Raw genomic sequence first — 23,345 nt, 5'->3', positions numbered from 1 at the left:
ATCTTGCCAAACTTTCTTAGAATTTCAGTCTAAAACTTTCCAATCAACCTTCCTTCCTTCCCGCTTTCCTTCACGCAGGTCAGACCTGCATTGCAGTCTCACGCTCCCCTAGCCTCCCCAGCCCCTTCCCCATTTTCCCTCATAGCTGTGTCCCTAGTAAATCTCTTGCTCTCGGCATCTGCTTCTGGGAGAACCCAGACTAACACTCCAGAGAAGACGCTGGATGTCAGAGACAAGCCTCTTGGATTCCCTGTGTCATCTGTTTCCTTGCCCTGGAGTCCAACTCAAGGGATATGGTCCAAGGGCACATGCTCTGGGCTGGCAGGAGGCGCCTATGTACAAATCTTGGTTCTGCTAAGTTCCACGAGGATATGGGCTTTGTCTCCCTGGGTCATTGGTGGATCCCCAGTGCCTGGCTCATATTCACTGCCCAATTAAATATTTGGGAATGAACAGTACTTTTACTACGAGTAATTATTTTCTGTCTGTTGACTTGTTTATCACCTGTCTCTCCACCAGGTGGCGGCTCCATGGGGGAGGGCCCTTTGTCTGTCTATTTCACTTCTGTATTGTACCCCAATGGCCAGCAGGGTCCCTGGCACCATGAAGATACTAATACATATTTGGCAAATGAATTAATGGACAAACTAATTGTGTGAAGCCCAGCCAATTTCTGGGAGCCCTGATTTTCTCATGGAAAATGAGGGATGGACAGGAGCAGACAGTTCCTGAATAGTAAGTGCAAGTAGCTAATAATCATTTTGGAAAATGTTTAGTCTCATTAATCATCAAGTCAAAACAACAATTGGATATCACTTTTTCTCTATCAAAATGGTAAGGTTTTTTTTTTTTTTTTTAAAGGGACAATGCTCAATGCTGGTAAAGGTTTCTGGAAAACAATGTGGGGTTATATATCAGGAGTCCTAAAAATATTCAGACCCTTTGGTCTTGTAATTCCATTTCTAAGAATCTATCCTAAGGAAACAGTCACAGTTGTAGAGAAAGATTTATGCATGGAGATGTTCCCCAAAGCATTATTTATAACAGTGGAAAAATGGGGGCAATTTAAATAATAATAAATAATATGTGACCAGGCTATTAAAGCACCAGGCACTTTACACCTATATTTCTAATCTTCAAGTAAGCCTGTGAGTTAGGCATTAGAGCCTCTATTTTTCAGATGGCACTTGGAGGTTATATGACTTGTCCAAGGTCACACCACTAACTCAGTGGCAGCTGGGATTCAAACCCAGGTCTGTCTGGCCATGTTCTGGTCACTGCCTCATGTTGCCTCTGACACCAGGGTACTGGTTAAATGAATTATGACAGTTCATATGAAGGCATGTTAGAGAAGTATTCAAATGTTTTCCAGTCTATTTAATGATATGACATAAGGGTAAGTGAAATAAGCAAATTGTGTATAAAGTCATGATCTAAAATATGAAAAAAAAGTGAAACAGAAATGGATGAAGAATGAACAAATTACAACAAAATGGTTTTTGTACTCACCCCTGGATTGAGAAATTATGAGTTTTTTCTTTAAATTTCTATGTATTCTCTGACTTTCTCAAACTGAGCATCTATTATATTCATAAACAGATAAAAAGTGATAAAAATTATAATATGTAAAAACGAATGTGTGTAAAGAATGGATGTTTGAAGACTCCCTGACTTTCATGGTTCCAGAAAAATTCCTCCCTGGGTCCCACACTGTAAGGGGAAATAGTGGCCTGCATGGGTGCCATGGGGCAGGGGACCCCTACTTGGTGGCCTTGACCCTCAGCCAGACAGTTGTGGGGTGCTCCTCTCTGTCCCCAACACTCCCAGCAAAGCCCTAAGGCATGGCCTTTCTCGGTTCCAACTTTTCAGGGGTCTCCTCTGAGGTTTTGGTTTAGGCTCAGAGGGACTGGCTCGGTCACAGTCGTGGAGACTGACATGCTTGGACCCAGGAAGTAACCCGGCAGTGTTGGCTGCCGCGATCAGCTCTGTCCAGCCCCTGAGATTCTGAAGGGTCTGAGGCGTCCTTCTGCCCTTCTTTCAAGAGATTCTCTCGTTACAGGTCCTTGCTCTGGTGTGAAGACCACCCTGTGAATAGCACACTAGATGCACAGTGAGCTGGCGAACGCTGGCCTCTAAGCTCTCCTGTGTTTCTGCTTTCCATTTTACCCGCCGGTGTTTTGGATGCTTAGGGGTGTGTCTCAACACCAATTTTACCTTTTTACTCTGAGAAACCAGAAAGCTCAAAACCAAACCTGAGATAATTTCTTTCTCTCTCCTTTCGTATCCCTAAAATTCTATTTTAAAAAACAAAACACCTCTGTTTTCTTAATTTGATTACTTGTCACTTATTACAGAAACTCCAAAATCCCTTTGAAAAGAGGGTGGGGAATGATCGCTGGCTCAGTGATTAGGACTGAAAACTGCCATCACCATGCTCTCGGCACCTTTGTCACATCTCCCTCTCCCTCTCCCTGGTGTCCCCTGCTCCCTGCCCCGTTGGTGGCAGAGCCATTCCCTTGGGTCACATGGCAGGCAAGTGACTGCTGGTTAGGCTGGTCCGCCTTGCTCTGCTTTTTTTTTTTCTCCCTCACCTTTCTCCATTTCCCCCAGACATAGATTAATCACAAGTTAATAGGAGCCGAAAGCTGAACAATACAGGAATCTTTTCAGGGTGGAATTTTCTGCCAGTTTTTCCTGGCTGCTCTGAGATTTCTATCAATGCTGCATCTGGTGGCTAAGTCAAATCTTTCAAAGGTAATCCACAATCATGGCTGCTGGAATTCGTCTATGACAATCCAATTGTGGAGGGGACATGGACAAGGTCTGACGCACAGGTGTTCACTTTCTCAAGGTTATTCCTTTATGAAGGAAGCAGGCTGCTTTGTGTGTGCTACAAAGCATTTATAAAGGGCAGGAAGTGTGGGGAATTTCACCAGCCACTTCTTCCTTCCCAGGGCACGTGGGTTCAACCTCTTTGAAGCAGCCTCTCCAGAGGGGCACAGAGGCGGGAGAGGCTGGGGCTAGCTGAGGAGGGTTTTCTATGGTTGGGGGTTGGGAAGACTTTGTTTCTCTAGGAAAGATGCTCAAGGCCTTCCTGGCAAGCTGTCTTGGAGGGGCTCTGCTGCAAGCTCTTGCAGAAGCCAGCGGGGAAATGAGGCAAGGCTTCTGGGGATCCCACACTCTGTCTCTCAGGGAGCTGGGTGGAAGCTTCACTTCCAAAGACCACAGGAAAACTTTTACCCCCCACTGGGCTGACAAAAGGTGATAGACAGATTGGGAAACTAAGACAGAGGAGAAGTACACGTATCAGGACACTGACTCAGGCAGAGGTAGTTCTAAGGCCAGGACTGAGAGGTCCCAGACTTACCCAGAACCTACAGCTTAACTGCCTTGGGATTAGGAGTTCTAGAGTCATCCCTCTGCTTTTCTTGGATCCCGAGAGAAGGCTCTAGAATGGGACAAAGGCTCACGGGAAGAGAGGAGTGACCTGTGTCCACACAGAGGAAGAGAGCTGTCCTCTGTGTCCCTGAGAGCAAAGCCAAGTGCAGCATGAGAGACGTGCAGTGAGACCAGAGGCTCTCAACCTCGGGCAATTCTGACTCCCCCCACTCCACCCAGGAAACGTTTTGGTTGTTAGAACTTGGGGCTGGGGTATTGCTGCTGGCATCTAGTGGGCAGAGGCCAGGGATACTGCTAAACATCCTGCAATGCACAGGATAGCTGTCCACAACCTAAAATATCAGCAGTGGCGAAGCTGAGAAATCCTGAGTTAGACTACATAAAAATTCAGTGAGTGTCGGGGGCTCAGTCACTGGGGCCGTGTGCCAAGGGAAAGGGGTGAAATATTTTTTAAAAATAGGGTGACATCAGCTCAGGAGCAGAGCCACCCTAGAGGAATGGGCGATTTAAGATGAATTCAGCGATTCTTTTTCCTGAAGGTCTGCTCTGTGCCAGGCTCCGGGCAAGGCTGAGGCTGCAGAGACCCACAAGCTCGGGCTGTGACACAGCTCCCTGCAAGGACATAGTCAAGCAGACACGGAGGAACCCAGCCTGGGGGGTTGGCTGTCAGGCGCTCTCGGGGTCCCCACGCTTAAGAAGCACTACTGCCTCCCAACCCCTGAAATGTGACACGTGTTAAAGACAGTAAAGCAAATAATCATCAATATTGAATGGGCTGAGATTAGCGATGGAGAAGAGGGAGTCCTTCCAGATTAATAATGCATCGAGGACTCCTTCAGAGGAGGGATAAATTATGCAGGGCACGGCTGCTTGGGTATGGGAAGAAATCAATAGCTCTTTAATTTGGGGGTTGGTTGGATCTCCGTGGCAGGGACTCTCCCTGCACTGGACCTCAGTGGCAGCCTAGCTTCCTGTCCCTGACATGGTCCTCCCTTGGCTTCCCCGCAGGGGTAGGGGTTCCTGGTGCTGCCCCTCACCCGTGGAACAGCCTGAGGCAGCTGCCCAGTCCCCCGACCAGCCATGTGGGACCGCTGTGTTTAGAGTCTTGGAGCTCTCACCCGCCCTCCAGACCCAGCCCAGAAGCCACCTCCTCCAGGAAGCCTTCCCTGACCAGTGAAGCGGTTTCCTGTGGTGCTTTCTGTACAGAGCCCTGGGTCACAGTTACTTGAGTACATGTTGGGACCCAGCAGGGCCAGCCGCATATATTTCATTGATTCTAAGATGCACTTTGCCCCACATTTTCAGATCTCTGATGGATGTGCTATGCAGTCAATGGTATGTCACGGCTCAGTTTTAGTAGTACATAAAATAAAGCAGTGCCTCACTACTGGTGTTGTCCTGTATTTGAAGAAATATGGTAGGAGGTCCTCAGTGTGGGTAGGTGCTCCAGACTCAAGTTCCTGAGGGCTGGACTCGTGCTGAGGGACCCTTTCTTTCTTGTGTTCGGCCCTGCAGGTTCTCAGTGTTTGTTGAATGAATGACTGAGCGAATGAATGCTTAAGTCATATATAGCCCATTCCATTGGCTCCAAGGCCCCCTCTTAATGGTCTCCTTCCCAACCCTCTGCCCTTGCAGATAGCACTGCCCGAGCCACTTAGCTCCAGGAACTGAGGACTGAGGACAGATTCTGTCAAAGCCACAACACTTTCTAAGAGGCCTCTGCTTACACTGACCCGAGGATCTTGGGTGATGTGTGGAGAATCAAAAGCTCGAAATGAAGAAGGGCCAAGGCTACGTCCTGGCTGTCCCAGAGACAAGGCTACAAAGCAGAGGTATCTCTGTCTGGCCTGCAAACAGAAGCAGCACCCACTGCCCAGGGCAGCTGGTCCTCCCCTGAGCTGTCTTGCAGGCCTGAGGGCAGAAGGCAGACGCCCCTCACCCTGCACCATCCGAATAAGAGGCGGCCACATGGAGAGCTGTGGAAGCATTTATCTGGGGCCTGACAGCCTCATTTGAAGCTTTAATCTGGGGCCCGACAGCCTCATTTATCACCAGGGGGCGGTGCCAGCTGGTGCAGGAAGCAGGCAGGGAGGGGAGCTGGGGGAGGTGGCCCAGGGCGGCTCTGGCATCTCCACTTCCAGGAAGCAGGGCAGGGGCCCGCTTCAGCCCAGATGTCCCCAAGCCCCACTTTTTTTTTTTAACTGAGCCTTTTATATTATTTATTTTGTTTAGTAGCACATGATAGAACTATACACAGATTATTTTTTAAAAATCAAATGTGGTTATTTCTATATACGTTAAGCCCTCGGCATAATTTCTGCCTCTGAAGTGCTAATACAGTATTTTAAATTATACAAACATCCAGTAAACAGCATTTTAGTTTATGACACTCTGTTAATACAATAAATATACAAAACTTCCAAACTACTAAAAACATGCAACATTAGCGGGACAGATGGAGGGCATTTATATAGAACCATGACAGTCACCGTAATGGCAGCGCAATATCACTCGTTGACAAACTATACAGATATCCCTAGATAAATAATCCCAGTCCCAGATTAAAAACCACAGACACAGAGTGCAGGGAGAGGCTGGCCCCAAGCCAGGACCCTGCCGAGGGCCTGCGCTCTGTCCCTCCTGCCCCTCCACCCTAGCCGCGGCCGGAGGGGACAGCCCTCTGCAGCCCCCAGGTCAGCCATACCGATTCTTAAGGTCCCTTCTAACACCGTCCCTCTGGGGCTCACGTCCCCTGCTTCTGCCTTGGTGGTCCTGTCTCTGGGCCCCTCGGGGCTGGGAAAGGGCTTGGTTAGATGCAGACTGTGTGGAGGTGAAAAGTTCTCCGCGACAACGCCCCCAGGGCCCGTGGCACCCTGAGCCCAGCCCCCCGCATTCCCACCCATCCCCACCCTGTTTCCCTGAGGGCCACCAAGTTCCCTCCTGCTCCTGTGTGTGGGGTCTCAGGTTGGCCTGCTTCTTTTCATCAGACTGGCCAGTGAAGGTGATTGCTGAGGTCCCAGCTCTTTCACTGCCTGCCTGGATGATCTGGCTGGAGGTGGGGTTTGTGCCCTGAGAGCCCCCTCTCCACCAGGGCCCACCCCACCCCTGCCCCCTGCTCACCCGTCCCCAGCTCCTACCTGATGGTGTTGCCGGCATCACAGGGGCAGGGCAAGCTGCAGCCTGGGCCGTGCAGGCCCTCGGGGCACAGCCGCTCCTGGCAGCGTGGGCCTTTGTAGCCAGGTTCACACTTGCAGGCACCGGTGGTGGGTGAACACTGACCCCCGTTGTGGCAGTCACAGCGCAGGGAGCACTGGAAGCCAAAGGTCCCGAAGGGGCATTCCTCTTGGCACCTGCGGGATAGCAGAGTAGGGTGAGGCTATGCCCCCGCACCTGCCCTTCCAGATCCATCCAGCACGTACCGCCCCTGCCTCCAGGCCTGGGCCTGGTGTGCTGCACCTCCTCGCAGCCTCCTCCCCTCTTTCCTCTCCTCCTCCAGGAAGTATTCCGCGGTTTAGTCACCCCAGTCCATTCCCTCCTCCATGCCAGTTCCCCTCAGTCCCCAGGACCGAGTTCATAGTATCATATTTCATTGATTATAGGCCTTATGTGTTTTTTTTCATTTTTTGATTGCAGTAAATAAGTATAACATAAATTTACCATTTTAATTATTTTTAAGGGTACAGTACAGTGGCATTAAGTACATTTATATTGTTGTGCACCCATCACCACCGTCCATCTCTAGAACATTTTCATCTCCCCAAACTGAAACTTCTGTACCCAGTAAACAACAAACCTTGTTTTAAAAATATATTCTAGCATCTCTGAAGCCAGTTAAGTCTTATAACTGATGGCATGTCGTAGTTTAATTTTCAGTGTTTTTCATTCTTAGCAATATATAAACTAACGATGCATCTCACAATCGGTGGCATCTTAGATTTGATGAAATGGGGTAATTTTATTTCTACTCATTGTCTCTGTTTATTGAGTCTTTCTGACAGATGTACAGTCTCTCTTTGTCATACTGGGAGGTGATCCTCTTCCACCAGTGTCGAGTTTCCCCATGAGGACAAGATGCATCCTCTTCATCAGACTGGAGAATCCCCCAAGACAGGGGCTATTTCCTCTTCCTTGGATGGGGGGGGGTTCCCTCAAGGCAGGGGCTGAGCCTCTTCCATCAGCCGGTGAGCCCCCCAAAGAAGAGGACCTGGTCCCCTTTGTGTCTTGCCTCTGCTGGGGCCTGGTACTTGGAACTCCCAGCATAATGATAATTGTTTGACTCATCGACTGACATCCATTGGTTGTGGGTCCTCTGTGGGTGGGTGTAACCTCTGCTGCTGACTGCCTAGCTTCCTGGATGTGCCCAACACCCCTCACCCCAGCCCAGGGATATTTCCCAGGGGATGTAGATTCATCGTCACAGCAACAAATTAAGGGGTAAACCTGGGGGCACATGGGGTAAAAGAGATGGGCGACCCCTGCATCCCAGAGACAGACAAACAGAAATGGCCTATGGACTCTGGGGTTTTGGATTATCCGCATCCCCACACTGCTTCAAAGGTGCAGAGAATGGGGAACTGACTTTACAGCTCTGACATCTGCTTCCTCATCACAAAATGGGAGGATAATAGCTAAACCTCACCAGGTGTTTGAGGATTAAACGATGCAACGTGTATAAACACTTAGAAAGGTGCCCCATGCATGGTAAGGGCTCAGTAAGAAGTGTTAGTTCTTATTATTACTCTTGTTAATACTGTTTTCTATAGTTCTCCTAACAGAGCCCTTCTGGCATGAAAAAGCTCAAAGGGAAGAATTCCAAATGTTAACACTGGAGTGGACTTGAGGAATTACAAGTCGTTTAATGATTATGCTTTCCCATTTTCAGGTTTTCTATATATCTTCTACAATAATCAGGGCAGAGGGGAACAATAAAAGATGTTTAAAAAAATACAGCCTTAGCGTCTTTATTAACTCTTGGTGAGTCCTGAGTTGGAAGCAGTGTTTTCCACCACACACCCAGATCGTCTTCCTACAAATCTTGCTGCATTTTAGTCAGTTTGAGGCCTCATCAAGGGAAAGAACAGAAAAGAGAGGAAGAGGAAAGAGAGAAGGGGATATAGAGAGAAGGAATGGGAGATGGAAGACAGGAAGGAGGAGAGAGTAGGATGGGGGAGGTGAAGAGGGAAACCAAGGCAGAAGGGGAGGACACAAGAGAGGTGAAGAGCTGTACAATTGCCATCTGGATTGCCAGCCCCTGTTCTGCCTCAGAATGGATTTCCCCAGAAGTCACTCAGGTTGCCTCTCCTGGATGTCTCAGACAGCAGGGGAAGAAACCCCAGCCTGGAGACACCTCCGGATTCCTCCTTTTCACTGGAACATTCCTGCTCCCTCCCATTCAGCAGGACTGGGCAGAGCCCTGGAGAGTGAGCTTTCTTCTCTGTAGGCCACGTCCCTGCCCCATCATATTTACAAAGGGACTGACTCCACAGCCCCAGAAAAAGAATCTAGCAATAAAATATTGACAACCTAATCCATTTACATAATCAGCCTCTTTTTTTTTTTTCTACCCACAAGTTAAACAACATATTTATTTAGAGATCAAGCAAGGACTGCTAATGAATTTTACACAAAGCACGCTAATAATGGGGCCTGTGGAACAGGAGGGTAATCACAGCAGGAATTCGTTTTCTACTTAAACATCCTTCCTTTGCAACATATCAATCTAATGTGTCCGATATTGCCATTAACAACCAGATACATTGCTCAATTAAATTACAAAATGAGCTGCAAAACCCTCATTACGTTTCATGTTTAATTTGCACTGGATTCTGCCTATCCGAGGAGGTCTGAATTATTACACCCACTCAACTTTAATATGCTCGCAGTGATGTGGGGTGGGTTCCTGCGGCTATCACCTACAAAATAAATGGAGGCAATTTTACAAAATATTAAACACCAGGCAGCCCGTTTAGGTGGGAAACCCAAATGCTACCGGGCCCTTCTAGGAATTCTTCTGTAGATGGTTGACGAAGCTTGCCTGAAGACCCCGAGGCTTTTGGGGTTTCTCTCTGCCTCAGGATCATGGGATGGGCCCCAACAAGAGGGACTAGGGGTATTTCTCCATTTGGTACATCTTGGCACCAATGAGGTTGGGTCCGCTGGTGCTGAGTCCAGTCAGCTGGAACCCTGGGCCCGCTTGTCTCCAACAATGAATGGGCTGTATTCGCTCTCATGTGAAAGTGGCCGGAAACAAAGGGTCCTGTTCTGGTTCTGGGGTCTTCCGGCTCCTGTCCCTGCTGGCTCATCCCAAATGTCTACTTATCCAGGGACATGGTGAGGATGGGAAGGTGGCTCAGTGCTTTACTCATGCCTCCCTTCTCCCCCTGGAGATGCAGTCTCCAACAGAGGTCAGAGAGGGATGGATGCCCAGATGCCACACCCCGCATTCTGTGCCAGCGATGCTCACGGAGATGAACACTGGCTCACAAAGAGATCAGATCTGGCTTAAAAGACTTCAGGCCGGGGGTATGCAAGCCCAAAGCTAAAAACGGAAAATCTCTTTTCTGGACCGCTGAGGACTTGGGGCTGACTCCAGTGAGAGCTGGAGGGGCGCAATTATGTTGGCCAGAGCCAGAAGGACTCATGGGTTAATTCAGGCCTGCTTCCTGCTTCCTGCTGTTACCTGGGCAGGGGAAGCAGAGTAACAAAATCCAGGGCCAGAGGTGAAGCATGGATCCCACAGAAGCAGGCAAGGGTGTGGCAGCCTCCTCTCTACTGCCCATCTCTCGGCTCAAAGAGACACACGTGGTTCAGAGTGAGAGGGAGGAGACTCTCCCGGGTTCTCTGGACAAACGTCCTCCGCCAGCTCTGAATCCACTCACCATCAGACACCTTGGCTGTCGTTTCTGCTCCTGCTAGAGCGCCTGCCCTATCATCGTGGAATCTTTCTTACCATGGCAAGTGCGTACGTCTGGCAGTCCCTCCGTTATGTGTTTTGTGGGTTATCCACTAAGGCTGCAAGGCTGGTTTGATACCAGGACATTGGTGCCCTTGTTCAGTCTGCTCTCAGGCCACAGGCCTTCAGAGGATGCAAACTGACGTCAGTGTCCTTTTGGCAGAACTCACGTCAGGAATAAAAATCCACTTCTGAAAGCAGTTGTGCAAAATGTGTGAACTGAGTTTGCACGCTCAGCTTCCTTGGCTTATCGGTGCCACTGCCTCTCTCCAGGAGGGCAGCAAGTAGAGAGTGGTGGTAGGTGCCCACCCCCTTCCCCAGGTGAGTCAATGCAAGTTCAGGGCTTGGGTCACTGGGCTGGGGGGAGGTGGGTACCCTCAGCAGGCTGAGGGCCAGGAAGGATGGGTTGGCAGAAGGACTCAGAATGCTTTCTGAGAAAGGAACAGGAAAGCTGGCAGAAGAAGGCCATGGACTGGTAAACCTGAGCTGTTCTCTTCAAGGCTGCTGTGAAAATGAGTATTACAAACAGCAAGGATGAGAGTTAACAGCTCCCTTACCTGTCCCCCATGTATCCGGCTGTGCAGTGGCACTGCCCAGTCACATGGTCACACTGCCCTCCGTGGTGGCAAGGACAGTCCTGGCTGCAATTCTGGCCGAATGTCCCTGGTGGGCAGGGCTGGGCACACACTGCTCCCTGAAACACAGGAGGGAAGACATGCAGAGGTGGTGCTGCTGAGATGCAATCCTGAGACCACCTTCTTCTAGAAGTAGCACAGTTGCTACAGCCCAAGGGACCACCCCATTCCCTCAGTGGGACCTTCTCCCCAATCGCAGAAGCATAGAAAGCTGGATACCATGGCTTCAAAGCTAGAGATGGGCAGACTGAGGTCAATTGGCTCATCTAATTATTCAGCACACACTTAACTGAGTGCCTGTTGTATACCAGGTCCTGTGTTAGACACTAGGGATATGAAAATATTAGTAAGACTCAATTTCTCTCCTCCCAGTCTACTGGGGAGAGAGACAAAACAGGTAACTAGTGCACGGTGCTAGGGGCCCTCACACCGGTACACAATAAAGTGCTGAGGAAAACCAAAGCAGAGGTGTGATTAAACATGGTGGTCTGGAAACACACATTTATCTCTACTTCTTACCCAAGCCCAGCTAACAGGAGAGTAAAGGGGGGAAATGTATAGACCTACAAGAAGAAAAGGAAGGGGAGAGGGGACTGTAGAGGACGAGAGGTGTCACGTGGTGGAAGAGGGACCGGCAGATAGAAGAGCAGTAACTGCTGGGGTTTCTGCTTTCTCAGCAATGCCAAGTGCCTGCAAAGCGAGCGTGGCAAGACAGAGCTCAGAAAAGCTCAGGAATCAGAGACCCCAGGGGCCTCTGAAGGCCAAGGGGCAGGTGTGGGGAAATAGGGGGATGGTCTGAAAGTTTATAAAAGAGGGAATTAGACCCCAGATTTTTACCCCCATTTCAAGTAGCCAAGTGGCTTCCCAAGACTGGCAGTTTACTTTTAGGGAGGTTGAGCCATATCGGCTTCAGACACAGGGAGTGGGGCAAGAGAAATGCGGATCTTGTGAGATATGCCTGCTGAACAGTCAGACCCTCTGCTCTCTTCCCCTGCTCAGCTCCTACGATGCTAGTGACCAGACTCTGCTCCCTCCGGCAGGGTTCTGGAGGATTCCTTTCCGGGGACACTGAGAGGAAAGGCCTATAAATAATGATATTTGAGAGTCCCATCAGTCAACAAGCCTGGCATCTCCCCCCGCCCCCTAGGCTTCCAACCAGCTTTTCCAAGGATCATGGTAAAACATGAACAGGAAGCCAGGGATCACCAGATATTTGAAATGAGGCTCTAGCAAGTTGGGAGATGGCGGTAAAGCACATTACGTAGAAATATGGAGGGAAATGCCAGAAGAAACACCTAAAAGATTTGAAGCTGGTACCTTTCAGGAGAGGGACTTGTGGCAGGTCTGGGGGGGTGCAGAGGACTACTCTCTCCTCCCTCCAGTAGTAGCCTTGTGGTATTAGATACTGTGTATAATTTTTAAATTATACATGTGACTCAGATCTTTATCAGACAGAAATCTAAACTTACTCTTGTCTCCTGCTGCCCTTCCAGCCTCTCCCACACCAGAGACGGTCATTTTTCTTATGCAGATCAAGGATTCTCCCACAATTAATTAATCAATTAGTTCAACACACAATTATTAAGCACCAACAATTGCCAACCCCGAGGAAGCTAGTTTAGGCAGGAAAATCCTGCTGACCGGGGTCATCTATCAATATCATCCAATTTACTTGTAATGAATTAAGTGGGAGGCCTTTTCGCTCAGATGTCTCCTCTACACATAATAAGTCAGACAGTGCGGGGCTGAGGGGGGCGGGGCTGAGGGGGGCAGGTATGGGGGACTGAGCAGCAGAGGCAGCGGCCCAGGGCGGTGGGATGAATGTGTATATGAGGAGAGGGGCAGGGAAAAGCTGCTCAGACGAGGGCGTCCCTCTTCTTCCTGGAGGTGGTGGGGTTACCCGGGCTTGCCTTTCTCACTGTACCCCACAAGCTCCAGGGATTCTTGAGGGAAGAGATGAGTCTTTCTGGCCACCATCTGAGCCAGTCCTCTGCGGTCCTGGACAAGGACATTCTGACCCTGAAAAAACATTCTGAGCCATCCTGGGGGCTGTGCTTATACCTCCTCCCTCTCCATCACGGAGCACTGTGGGGTACCCTGTACCTACACACACACACACACAGACGTCCCTATACACCATCCACCCTGTTCGACTGCAGACTCCCTTTCTCTTCAGGGTTTCTGAGACATGACCAGGGCCCCCTAAAGAGGCCAATAGGAAAGTTTGCTTCCTTTCAACACTTCCTGGGGAAATCAAGCATCCTTGAGACTTTTTTTGGATAGGAGGGCGAGCACTTCTTTTAGCCCCTGCTCGGTATTCCCCAAATGCAGCACCCCAGGTCCCTGTAACCCTAAGCCCCTCCTCAGGCTCGAGCTCCCAGGGCCTGAAGGAATGTGTTACCTTGGAAGGACTGCTGCCTGGTGTGGTGGGAAGAACAGTGGACTCAAAATCAGGACTTTGGCTCAACCCCTAGTTCTACCTCCTCCCAGATGGCTGAGCGAGGACAAGTCACGTGATCATCCTGAGCCTCGGTTTCCTCATCTAGAAAATGTGAGTGGTAAGCCCCAGTCTCCCAGGTGGTTGTTAAGATTCAGTGGGATTAGAGATGTGAGGGAACCTTCATTAGTATTAGAGATGAGCAGGCCCTTCATTAATATTAGTTCAACCCACGCGGACACCCAACGTACAGGTGGTGGGGGCCCAGTATCACCTGGAACAGAGAAGCGTCGGGGAGAACCACATAATTAACTGGTCACTGCTGGTTAGAAGAACAGCTTTTTGGGGAGAGGTAGGGGGAGAGGACAGACAGGAAAGTATCAGCTTGAGAGGGCTGTGGTCTTATGGTTTCTTTCCTGCTACTATGAGCTGAATTGTGTCCCTCTAGATTCATATATCCTAACCCCTGGCAACTTACAGTGTGACTTGAGAGAGGCAATAAAGTTAAAATGAGGTCATTAGGGTGGGCCCTAATCCAATATGACCCATGTCCTCATTGGGAGAGGAGATTAGGACACACACAGGTGCAGAGGGAAGGCCATGTGGAGATGCAGGGAGAAGATAGCCGTCTACAAGCCAGGGATTGAAGCCTCAGAAGGAACCAACCCTGGCAACACCTTGGTCTCAGACTTCTGGCCTCTAAAACTGTGAGAAAACAAGTTTCTGTTGTTTAAGCCACCCAGTCTGTGCTACTTTGTTATGACAGCCCTAACACACCTGCCCTACGGTCACCTGAAAGCGTATCTCCAAGTGCAGTGGGATCTCAGGCTGTGTGGCATCTAGAAGGTTAGAGATGAGGTGAGGCAATAGCCCTGCTCCTCTCGGGACTGGTTAGATCAAATGGTTTTGTCAAAATCTGGAAACCAGCTGCACTTAAAGAAGACCATGGCTAAATGGAGCATAAAAAAGGAGGGGGCCAAGATGGCGAAGGACTCGAGGTTATGCCAATGAGACAACGCAGCCTCGCCAAGCATCTAATGATCACTGCCGTCCCAGGTGAGTGACGTGGATGGGCATGGATGCCCTCAGTGGATAGTGCACAGTGGTTGGTGTGGGTGCTGTGGAAATGATCCCGGCCGCAGGCCAGGGCTTGGGGCTCCATGAATAACCCTTCCCAAACCTGGGCTTCTATGATTTTACAGCTTCAGCTCCAAACACCTCTCCTTGCTCCTTCATGATCACTGGTCCTATTTCCCAGCTCTTCAGGTATGTTGTTTCCTGTGTGTATATGTGTGCACTCGCACGCACATGTGTGTGTCCAGCCTCTAGCATCAGACTGGGAACTCCTAAGGCAGGTGACCTCCCATCCATCTGCAGTACCCATTCTCATCAAACCACTCACACCTGGTTCGCCTCCTTTGAAAGGTCTCAGAGCCCAGAAGAAGAGAGGAAACAACCCCCCAGGTTCTTTGCAGAGGCCCTCTGGGAATGGGCTCACCACAGCTGGGTGAGTGTCGTGTCCTGTGGGCACACACCAGAGACCTGGTGGCCTGGGGTCTCTGAGGAGGGGCCTGGGAGGCCAGAGTTCCTGGCAGCTCCTCTCCAGCTCTGCATAAAGCCTCGGTTCTTTGGGGACCTGTTCGGCGTGAGTGAGCAATCGTACTCTTTAGATCTCGGACTGTGGCTGAAGCCACCTGGGGCCAGCAGGAAAGCGAGGCAATGGAGGATGATAAAGAGAGGGCCCTTCTGCCCTGAACCCGCCCCCTGGCCCCAGCCCTCTCCCTGGGCGGAGCCTCCAGCCTGAGCCACAGCTTCATTACACTGTGACTCTGCACGCACGAGGGGTGTTAATAATTCATACAAATCTGCAAGTTAAATGCTGTGTCAAAAATAGAAATGCAATTGTCTACAATAAAATTAAAGACATAAAGTCCCCAAATCCAAAGGCTTCTATTGACAGAGTTTCCTGTCATCTGGAAGAATAAACCTCTCACTGTACTGGGAGAAAAAAAATCTCTTGTGTCGGTTTCCTCCCCTCCCCCTCTTCAATCACCAGCCACCATCAGTCTCTCCAGAGAGGACTTTACAGGTACAGGTCTGCCTGCGGCCTGTTCTCCCCCTACCTCATCCTGACCTGACCTCACTGCCCACTGTTGGGTCTCCGAGGACCCAGTCTGCAAGTGATGGAATTCCGGAAGCTGGCTGGAAATGAGAGGGCCTTTGCAGAGAGTGGTTCAGGGTGGGAGAAATGGGCAGGTGTGGGAGAGTCAGCAGCCCTTTTATCCTCCTCAGAAGAGACAGAGACAGACAGACACCGAGAGCTGGGATTCAGGAGTCAGGAGACCCGGATTCCAGTTCCACCTCCCTCTTCACCAGCTGTGTGGCTTTGGCCAGCTCACTTAGCCTCTCTGGGCCTCAGCTTCCTCATCTGAGAAAGGAAGGTATTGACAGACCAGTGGTGTCCAAACCTCTTAAAGCTGGGAGGCCCTCTTTTTACGTGAAGTCTTACCTAGAACCTCTAGGTAGATTGAAATGGGGAAGTGGGGTGCGTGGGAGCCAGAGCCCCAATTATTAGGCTACTCGTCCCCACCCTCACCTCCAAGAAACCCTAGGCTTCTGTGAAGCACAGAAGCAAATCCTACAGTCTGCATTGACTGTTTCCAAACGCAGACTTGAATACAGGGTTGGCTGCCTCAGAATTATCTGGAGGAGATTATTAAATATAGAGATCCCCGGGCCCCAGAAGGTCTCTGGTGGAGCCTGGGAATCTGTATTAACCCCACCCCCACCCCCATGCACCGTGACTCTGGTGCACAGCCAGGCTGGGACCAGGCTGAACCAGGTGATCCCCCAGGTCCCTTCCTGCTCTAAAAATTTCTGGCAAATCTCTGCCTGCGTCAACAGGCCCTGCAGCCATCCCTCCTGCTGTCCACCACCCCCACCCGCACCCCCCCCCCCACCCCGGCCCACACCATGACCTCGTCGTTCACAGTCTTCTGAAAGATCCTGTTCCTGCTCAGCAGCCCTGTCCTTCCTGGCTTTGCAAAGCCTCAGCCCCAGGGGAGGCAGCTGGCCATGTCACTGAGCTCTCCCAGAAACGGGAAAGTCAGCCTCAGTGACTCACTGCTTCTGAGGGGCTTGGGACTGTGGAGGGTGGGGACACTGACAGGGGGAGCATACTGGCTAAAAGGAGGCTGTGGCTCGTCTGTGGCATCCAGGGACACACAAAAAGCAACTGTAGAGCACTCCAGAGCTTGCTTGCAAGGCACACTGGATGTGCACTGCCTCATCTGAGCCTTCTGCCAACCATGCTGCTATGAAGGGCAGGGCTGTTTTTTGGGTTTTTTTTTTTTTAATTTTTAATTTTTTTATGTTTTGGCCACACCGCGCGGCATGTGGGATCTTAGTTGCCTGACCAGGGATCGAACCCGCGTACCCTGCGTTGGAAGCATGAAGTCTTAACCACTGGACCGCCAGGGAAGTCCCAGGGCTGACGGTTTTCACGCCAGCTTTGCAGACGGGAAAGCAGAGACTAGAATAGCCGAGGGCTTTTTTCAGGGTCAACATTGGATGTGAGGCCTGATGTGATGTGATAAATCTCATCCCCCTTTCCCACAATGGTGGTTCCCAGACAAGAGACCTGGATTGGTTGAGGCTGCATCAGAATCACCTGGAGCACTTGTTAAAATATAGATTCTGGGGCCCACAGAATCAGAATATGTGTATGTGCGTGAGTACAGAGGTTGGAGGCTGGGAATCTGAAGTTCTATAAATGAAGGTGATCCTTACCCTGCTCTCTCCCTTCCCCTGCACCACCCCCATCTTTACACCATGCCCTTTTCACCACATTTCAGAGCCCGTGGCAGCTCAAGTGAGTCCCTATGCTGAAAGACAGAGGCAATTTATGAGAATAATTCAACTCCTTTGCACATGAGGGACCACAGGCTCAGAGAGGTTAAGTAACTTGCTTCAGGTCACACAGCACTTAGATGGGAGCCCTGGGATTCAAAGCTGTGTCCATGACACAACTGGCAGTGTTTAATGATGCCCATGACCATAAAGAGGAGGCAGGGTATTCAGGGTGGGAGAGGAATTTAGCCCTCCAGGGTGCATGTGAGGGATGCTCAGACCTCTTACAGAGCCCCACCCAGATCCTGTAGGTACACCTACCATCCAGCCTGGGGGGCAGGCACACTCGCCAGTGATGTGGTGGCAGGTACCCCCATTCTGGCAGGGGCAGCGCAGCTCACAGTGAGCCCCGTGGCTCCCAGGTGGGCAGAGCTCCTCGCAGCTGCGTGGGGAAGCAGAGGTGTTAGAGGCAGCTGCATGCAGATCAGGTCACAGGGCCCTAGCGCTGCCAGTCCCAAGGCTCCCGGGCTCCCTAGAAGTTAGTGAGTTCACAGTCAGTGTGAACTATACTAGGCACAGGGCCAGGAGAGGGAAAACAGGGCTCAGATACAATGAACTGGAAGGTTGTGTGCTTGGGCCAGTACTTGTGGGATGACTTAAGGGCTTTTAGTGTAAAGAAGAGTGCTCTACGGGGAGGGAAAGCTGAGGAAGGCTTCCCTAAGAGGGAGACGTTTCACTTGAGTCTTGGAGGTGAAGTTAATTTCACTGGGAGAAGGGGAGGAAGGGCATGCCAGGCAGAAGGAACAGCACAAGCAAAGGCCATGAGACGTAGCCATGACTCCAGTCTTCAAATTCTGCCTAAGTTCAGAGAGAGGGAGAATCTGGGGCATGCCTCCACCCTCTTCCAGGCTTTCAGCTACCACAACAGGCTTCTGTACAGGGACTATCACTGCTGAGATGCAGGGAAGGATTTGCCTGGGGTCTTGGTCTTGGGCCTTAGCCCAATGTTTTGCCCCTGGAGCTGTTGCCAGACACTGGGGCAGGGGACACACAACATCCATCAAAGATGTATCTGCAGCCAGAGTCCTTGGGTGTCCCCTCAGGATCTAGGGCTGTTGGGGAGGCCATTGAGCCTTTGATAGGGTGGGGAGGAGAACTTCAGTCTTGCCTCTGAAGGGGTCTCAACTAAGCAGTCTTGGAGGGCTCCTGTCCATGCAGCCTCCGTCTCCAGGGAACTGGAGTGAGGGGCTGCTTGGGGTCTGAGAGGAGAAGGTAAGGGAAGAGGAACAGGCGCAGTAAACTCCCCGAATCTGTGCATAATATCTGCCCAGGGCCCTCACCCACCTCTGCCTCAAATGGCCTGGAAGGGTCAACAACGGCATTTGGGTTACGATCAGAATTCCAAACTAAGGTCTGGGGCCCGGACCAGGAAGGGCCTCCTGGGAGGAGGTTAGCCAGCTCCTCTGGCCACGAGAGCCTCCATCAAAATGTGTCCTCCCAGCTCGCACCAGTCACCCTGGGGCCTGGACAACAGGGATGTGAGGGTGTGGGCGAGGCCCGGGCGTTCAGCCTCTGCAGGACTTGGGGTCGGAGCGCAGGAGATTTTACAGCCAGGACTATCTTGACCCTCCAAGTGTTTCCCGATCCTGCTCTCCCAGCCGCCCCGGGCTTTACTCACTAGACGCCAGTATAGCCGGGCAAGCAGAGGCACTCGCCGGTGCGGGGATCGCAGCTGGTGCCGTGGTGGCACTGGCACGGCAGCTGGCAGCCCTTGCCGTGGGTGCCAGGCGCGCAGAGCTCCTCGCAGCGCCAGCCTCGGAAGCCGGCGGCACACACGCAGGCGCCGGTGATGGGGTTGCACAGGGCTCCGTTTTGGCACTGGCACCGGTTGCTGCAATGGGGGCCCCAGTGGTCGCTGTCGCAGCCTGCAAGAGAGGAGCGCGTCAGGGCAGAGGGATCCCCGTGGACTCTCCTTGGGATGGGGGCTGGGAACAGCCTTCCCATCTCTGCATTGCTCTTCACTGGATAGGAGGCAGCAAGGGGTTTCTGGATGGAAGCTTTGGCGCTTCATAGCTCCATCAGCTCCTTGCCAAGCCCCACTCCACCCCCAAATAATCATCCAAGCTCAGAAGCTTCTTTCCTCAACGCATCTCCCAGTCGGGGTCATTCCATTCCAACCACGCCTCTCCAGAGCCCCCTCTCTGGTATTGAAACTCTGGAACCACAAGCCATTTTACCATTGCTAAAACTTCTTGGTTGGCTCTCTCTTCCTCTCAGCCAGGCCCTCTCTCTTCCAGTGTGCCTCCCCTCTTCTCCGTGACCCTCCTCCCCTTCTTGGTGCCTCCCCAGCCCAGCCCTCATCTCTCTCTCTTTCCATCTCTTCCTGAAACATTAGTTCTTCTCACCTCTTGCATCTCACTCTCTGTGAACAAGCCTTCTAACGCCCTGCCCCTCCCCCGGCACCATCTCCCTGTCACCACCTCCACCCGCATCTCTCTTTCATGCCGCGTCTCCCTAACAGTAATGCCTACACCTCCTGGTTCCTTCATCCTCAGTTCAATTTCATTACTTTCCAAGCAGCCAACTTCAGAAGGAGCAGGAAAAAAGAAATATTTTCCTGGGAGGTGACAGACAGCCTTGAAGATCTTTATATGTAATTAAATGTTTCAAAGAGTGATATCTGAGCCAGCTTTGCAGAAATTCACACTCTGCGGCGGGGGGAAAGGGGCTGAATAGCAGTCCTCAGGTAGGTCACCCAGCCTGCTGCCACTTCCTAGTCTGACCCTCACTTGATGCATACAGGACACACAACAGCAAGACATCCTTCAACTATAGCCTCATTCACTCAAATCCTGGAGTAGAGGTGCATGTGGAGTTCAGGCAAGGACAAGCATGAATAATGTACTAGGAGATGTTCCATGGAGAAAAAGACTGCTCCCAGCTAAGGAAGCAGGCAACATTTCCTGGAAGAGAAAGCATCTGAAGTGGGCTGTAAAAGATGTCTCCCTTGTCTGACAATCAGAGTGACTAACTGTCCCAGTTTCACCATTGAAAGTCCCTCATTCTGAGAACTCTCTCTGTGCTGGGCAAACTGGAATGGCTAGAGACCCTACTGCCTGAAGACAAGGAGATGATTAGTTGACCTTTGTGCTCCAGTGACTGTAGGGTTTAGCCACTCAAAGAGGAAAGGGGGCAGGTGAGTGGGATTGGGGAAGGTGTCCCTGGGGCAGGCTCAGTATGAGCAAAGAGACAGTGGTACTTGAGTGCTGGGTATGTACAAAAGCACAAGGTTCTAGTGAAGCCAGTGAGTACATGGAATCTTTGGAAACTAAAAGGTTGATGGAAGAATCACTCTACCAGCCCCACCAACCCTCCTGCATATACTTCCCACTTGCTGACCAGGGTCAATTGGTCAAAGTCATGGAAACTGTCCATTACTTTTAGTAGATGGAACCACACTAGGCCTGGAATCCCAATCACCCTATCTTGCATCATCCCTTCTTCACTGTGCCCCAAATATATACACATACAAACCGAGCTGCCAAACTCTGAGCAAGACTCACCCTGCATTTTCTACCTGGTACTACAGTAAGTGAGGCAAAAACCAAGTCCAATAGCCAAAACAATTTTGAGAAAGATGAACAAAGCTGGGGGCATCACACTTTCTGATTTAAAATTATTTTACAAAGCTATAGTAATTCAAACAGTATGATATTGGCATAAAAACAGACACATGGATCAATGGAATAGAATACAGAGTCCAGAAAGAAACCTATGCATATATAGTCAATTAATTTATGACAATGGAGCCAAGAATATACAATGGGGAAAGGACAGTTTCTTCAATAAATGGTGTTGGGAAAACTGGACAGCCACATGCAAAAGAATGAAACTGAACCCCTATCTTACACCATATGTAAAAATCAACCCAAAATGGATTAAAGACTTGAATTAGGACCAGAACAAAAAAACTCCTAGAAGCAAACATAGGTAGTACGCTCCCTGATATTGGTCTTGGCAATGATTTTTTGGATTTGACACTAAAAGCAAAGGCAACTGAAGCAAAATCAACAAGTGGGACTACATGAAACTAAAAAGCTTCTGCACAGCAAAGGAAACCATCAACAAAATGAAAAGGCAACCTACCAAATGGGACAAAATATTTGCAAATCACATATCTGATAAGGGTTTAATATCCAAAATATATAAATAACTTATACAACTAAATAGCAAACAAACAAACAAACAATCTGATTAAAAAATGGGTAGAGGATTTGAATAGATATTTTTACAAAGAAGACATACAGACGACCAACAGGTACTTGAAAAGATGCTCATAACCATCAGGGAAATGCAAATCAAAACCACACTGAGGGGACTTCCCTCGTGGTGCAGTGGTTAAGAATCTGCCTGCCAATGCAGGGGACATGGGTTCGAGCCCTGGTCTGGGAAGATCCCACATGCCGTGGAGCGACTAAGCCCGTGCGCCACAACTACTGAGCCTGCACTCTAGAGCCCTCGAGCCACAACCACTGAAGCCCGTGTGCCTAGAGTCCATGCTCCACAACAAGAGAAGCCACCGCAATGAGAAGCCCACGCACCGCAATGAAGAGTAGCCCCCGCTTGCTGCAACTAGAGAAAGCCCGCGCGCAGCAATGAAGACCCAACGCAGCCAAAATAAATAAATAAATAATTTACTTATTTAAAAAAAAAAAAGAATGTATAGATTAAAAAAAAAAATCCACACTGAGATATCACCTCAAACCTGATAGACTGGCTATTATCTAAAAGACAAGAAATAACAAGTGTTGACAAGGATGTGGAGAAAAAGAAACCCTTGTGCATTGTTGGTGGGAATTTAGGTTGGTGCAGTCAGTATGGAAAACAGTATGGAGGTACCTCTAAAACTTAAAAATAGAACTACTGTAAAATCCAGCAATTCTACTCCTGGGTATTTATCTGAAAGAAATGAAAACATTAACTCGAAAAGATATCTGCACCCCCATGTTCACTGCAGCATTATTTACACTAGCCAAGACACAGAAGCAACCTAAATGTTCATCAATGGATGAGTGGATTAAAAAATGTGTATACACAAATGTATGTGTGTGTATGTATACACACACACATATATACACATACACACAATGGAATTTTTTAAAAATAATTTTATTTATTTATTTATGGCTGTGTTGGGTTTTCGTTGCTGTGCGTGGGCTTTCTCTAGTTGTGGCTAGTGGGGACTACTCTTTGTTGTGGTGCACGGGCTTCTCATTGCGATGACTTCTCTTGTTGTGGAGCACAGGCTCTAGGCATGCGGGCTTCAGTAGTTGTGGCACGTGGGCTTCCGGAGTTGTGGCTCACAGGCTCAGTAGTTGTGGTGCACAGGCTTAGATGCTCCACGGCATGTGGGATCTTCCCGGACCAGGGCTCAAACCCGTGTCCCCTGCATTGGCAGGCAGATTCTTAACCACCACACCACCAGGGAAGTCCCACACAAGGGAATATTATTCAGCCACGAAAAAGAAGGAAATCTTGCCATTTGTGACAATATGGATAGACATTTTGAGGGCATTATGCTAAGTGAAATAAGTCAGACAGAGAAAGACAAATACCATATAATCTCACTTATATGTGGAGTCCAACAAACAAACAAACAAACATCGAACTCATAGATACAGAGAACAGATTGGTGGTTGTCAGAGGTAGGGAGTGGGCAAGAGGGGCAAAGGTAGTCAAAAGGTACAAACTTCCAGCTACAAGATAAATGAGTTCAGGGGATGTAATGTACAGCATGGTGACTATAGTTAATAATTCTGTATTGTATATTTGAGAGTTGCTAAGAGAGAAGATCTTAAAAGGTCTCATCATAAGAAAAAAACAACTGTAACTGTGTGATGTTAGCTAGACTTAGGGTGGTGATCATTTCGCAATATATACAGATGTTGAATCATTATGTTGTAACCTGAAACTAATATAATGTTTTATGTCAATTATATCTCAATGTAAAGAATTGAGTCCAGTTATCATTATAACCTGCACTCACACTGAAAGAGGCTCACAGGACAGAGAG

At 49.7% G+C, this 23,345-nt stretch overlaps 1 protein-coding gene across 13 annotated transcripts in view; it reads right to left on the bottom strand.

Annotated features, from left to right (window-relative positions):
• Positions 1-23,345, bottom strand: part of MEGF11 (multiple EGF like domains 11) — a 380,942-nt gene that overhangs the window by 66,893 nt on the left and 290,704 nt on the right. For all 13 annotated transcript variants that reach the window (XR_005018567.1, XR_005018568.1, XM_036841304.1 and 10 more), the window contains exons 6-9: positions 18,951-19,197; positions 17,594-17,714; positions 10,909-11,045; positions 6,537-6,749 (exon numbers count right to left, since the gene is read on the bottom strand). Coding sequence is in view for 11 of the 13 variants with exons in the window: in XM_036841304.1 (XP_036697199.1) it covers positions 6,537-6,749; positions 10,909-11,045; positions 17,594-17,714; positions 18,951-19,197 (718 nt within the window). In the remaining 2 variants the exon portion in view is untranslated. The remainder of the gene's footprint in view (positions 1-6,536; positions 6,750-10,908; positions 11,046-17,593; positions 17,715-18,950; positions 19,198-23,345) is intronic.

Source organism: Balaenoptera musculus, chromosome 2, assembly GCF_009873245.2.
Source record: "Balaenoptera musculus isolate JJ_BM4_2016_0621 chromosome 2, mBalMus1.pri.v3, whole genome shotgun sequence".
Lineage (NCBI taxonomy): Eukaryota > Metazoa > Chordata > Mammalia > Artiodactyla > Balaenopteridae > Balaenoptera > Balaenoptera musculus.
This window is presented reverse-complemented; position numbering and strand designations above follow the sequence as displayed.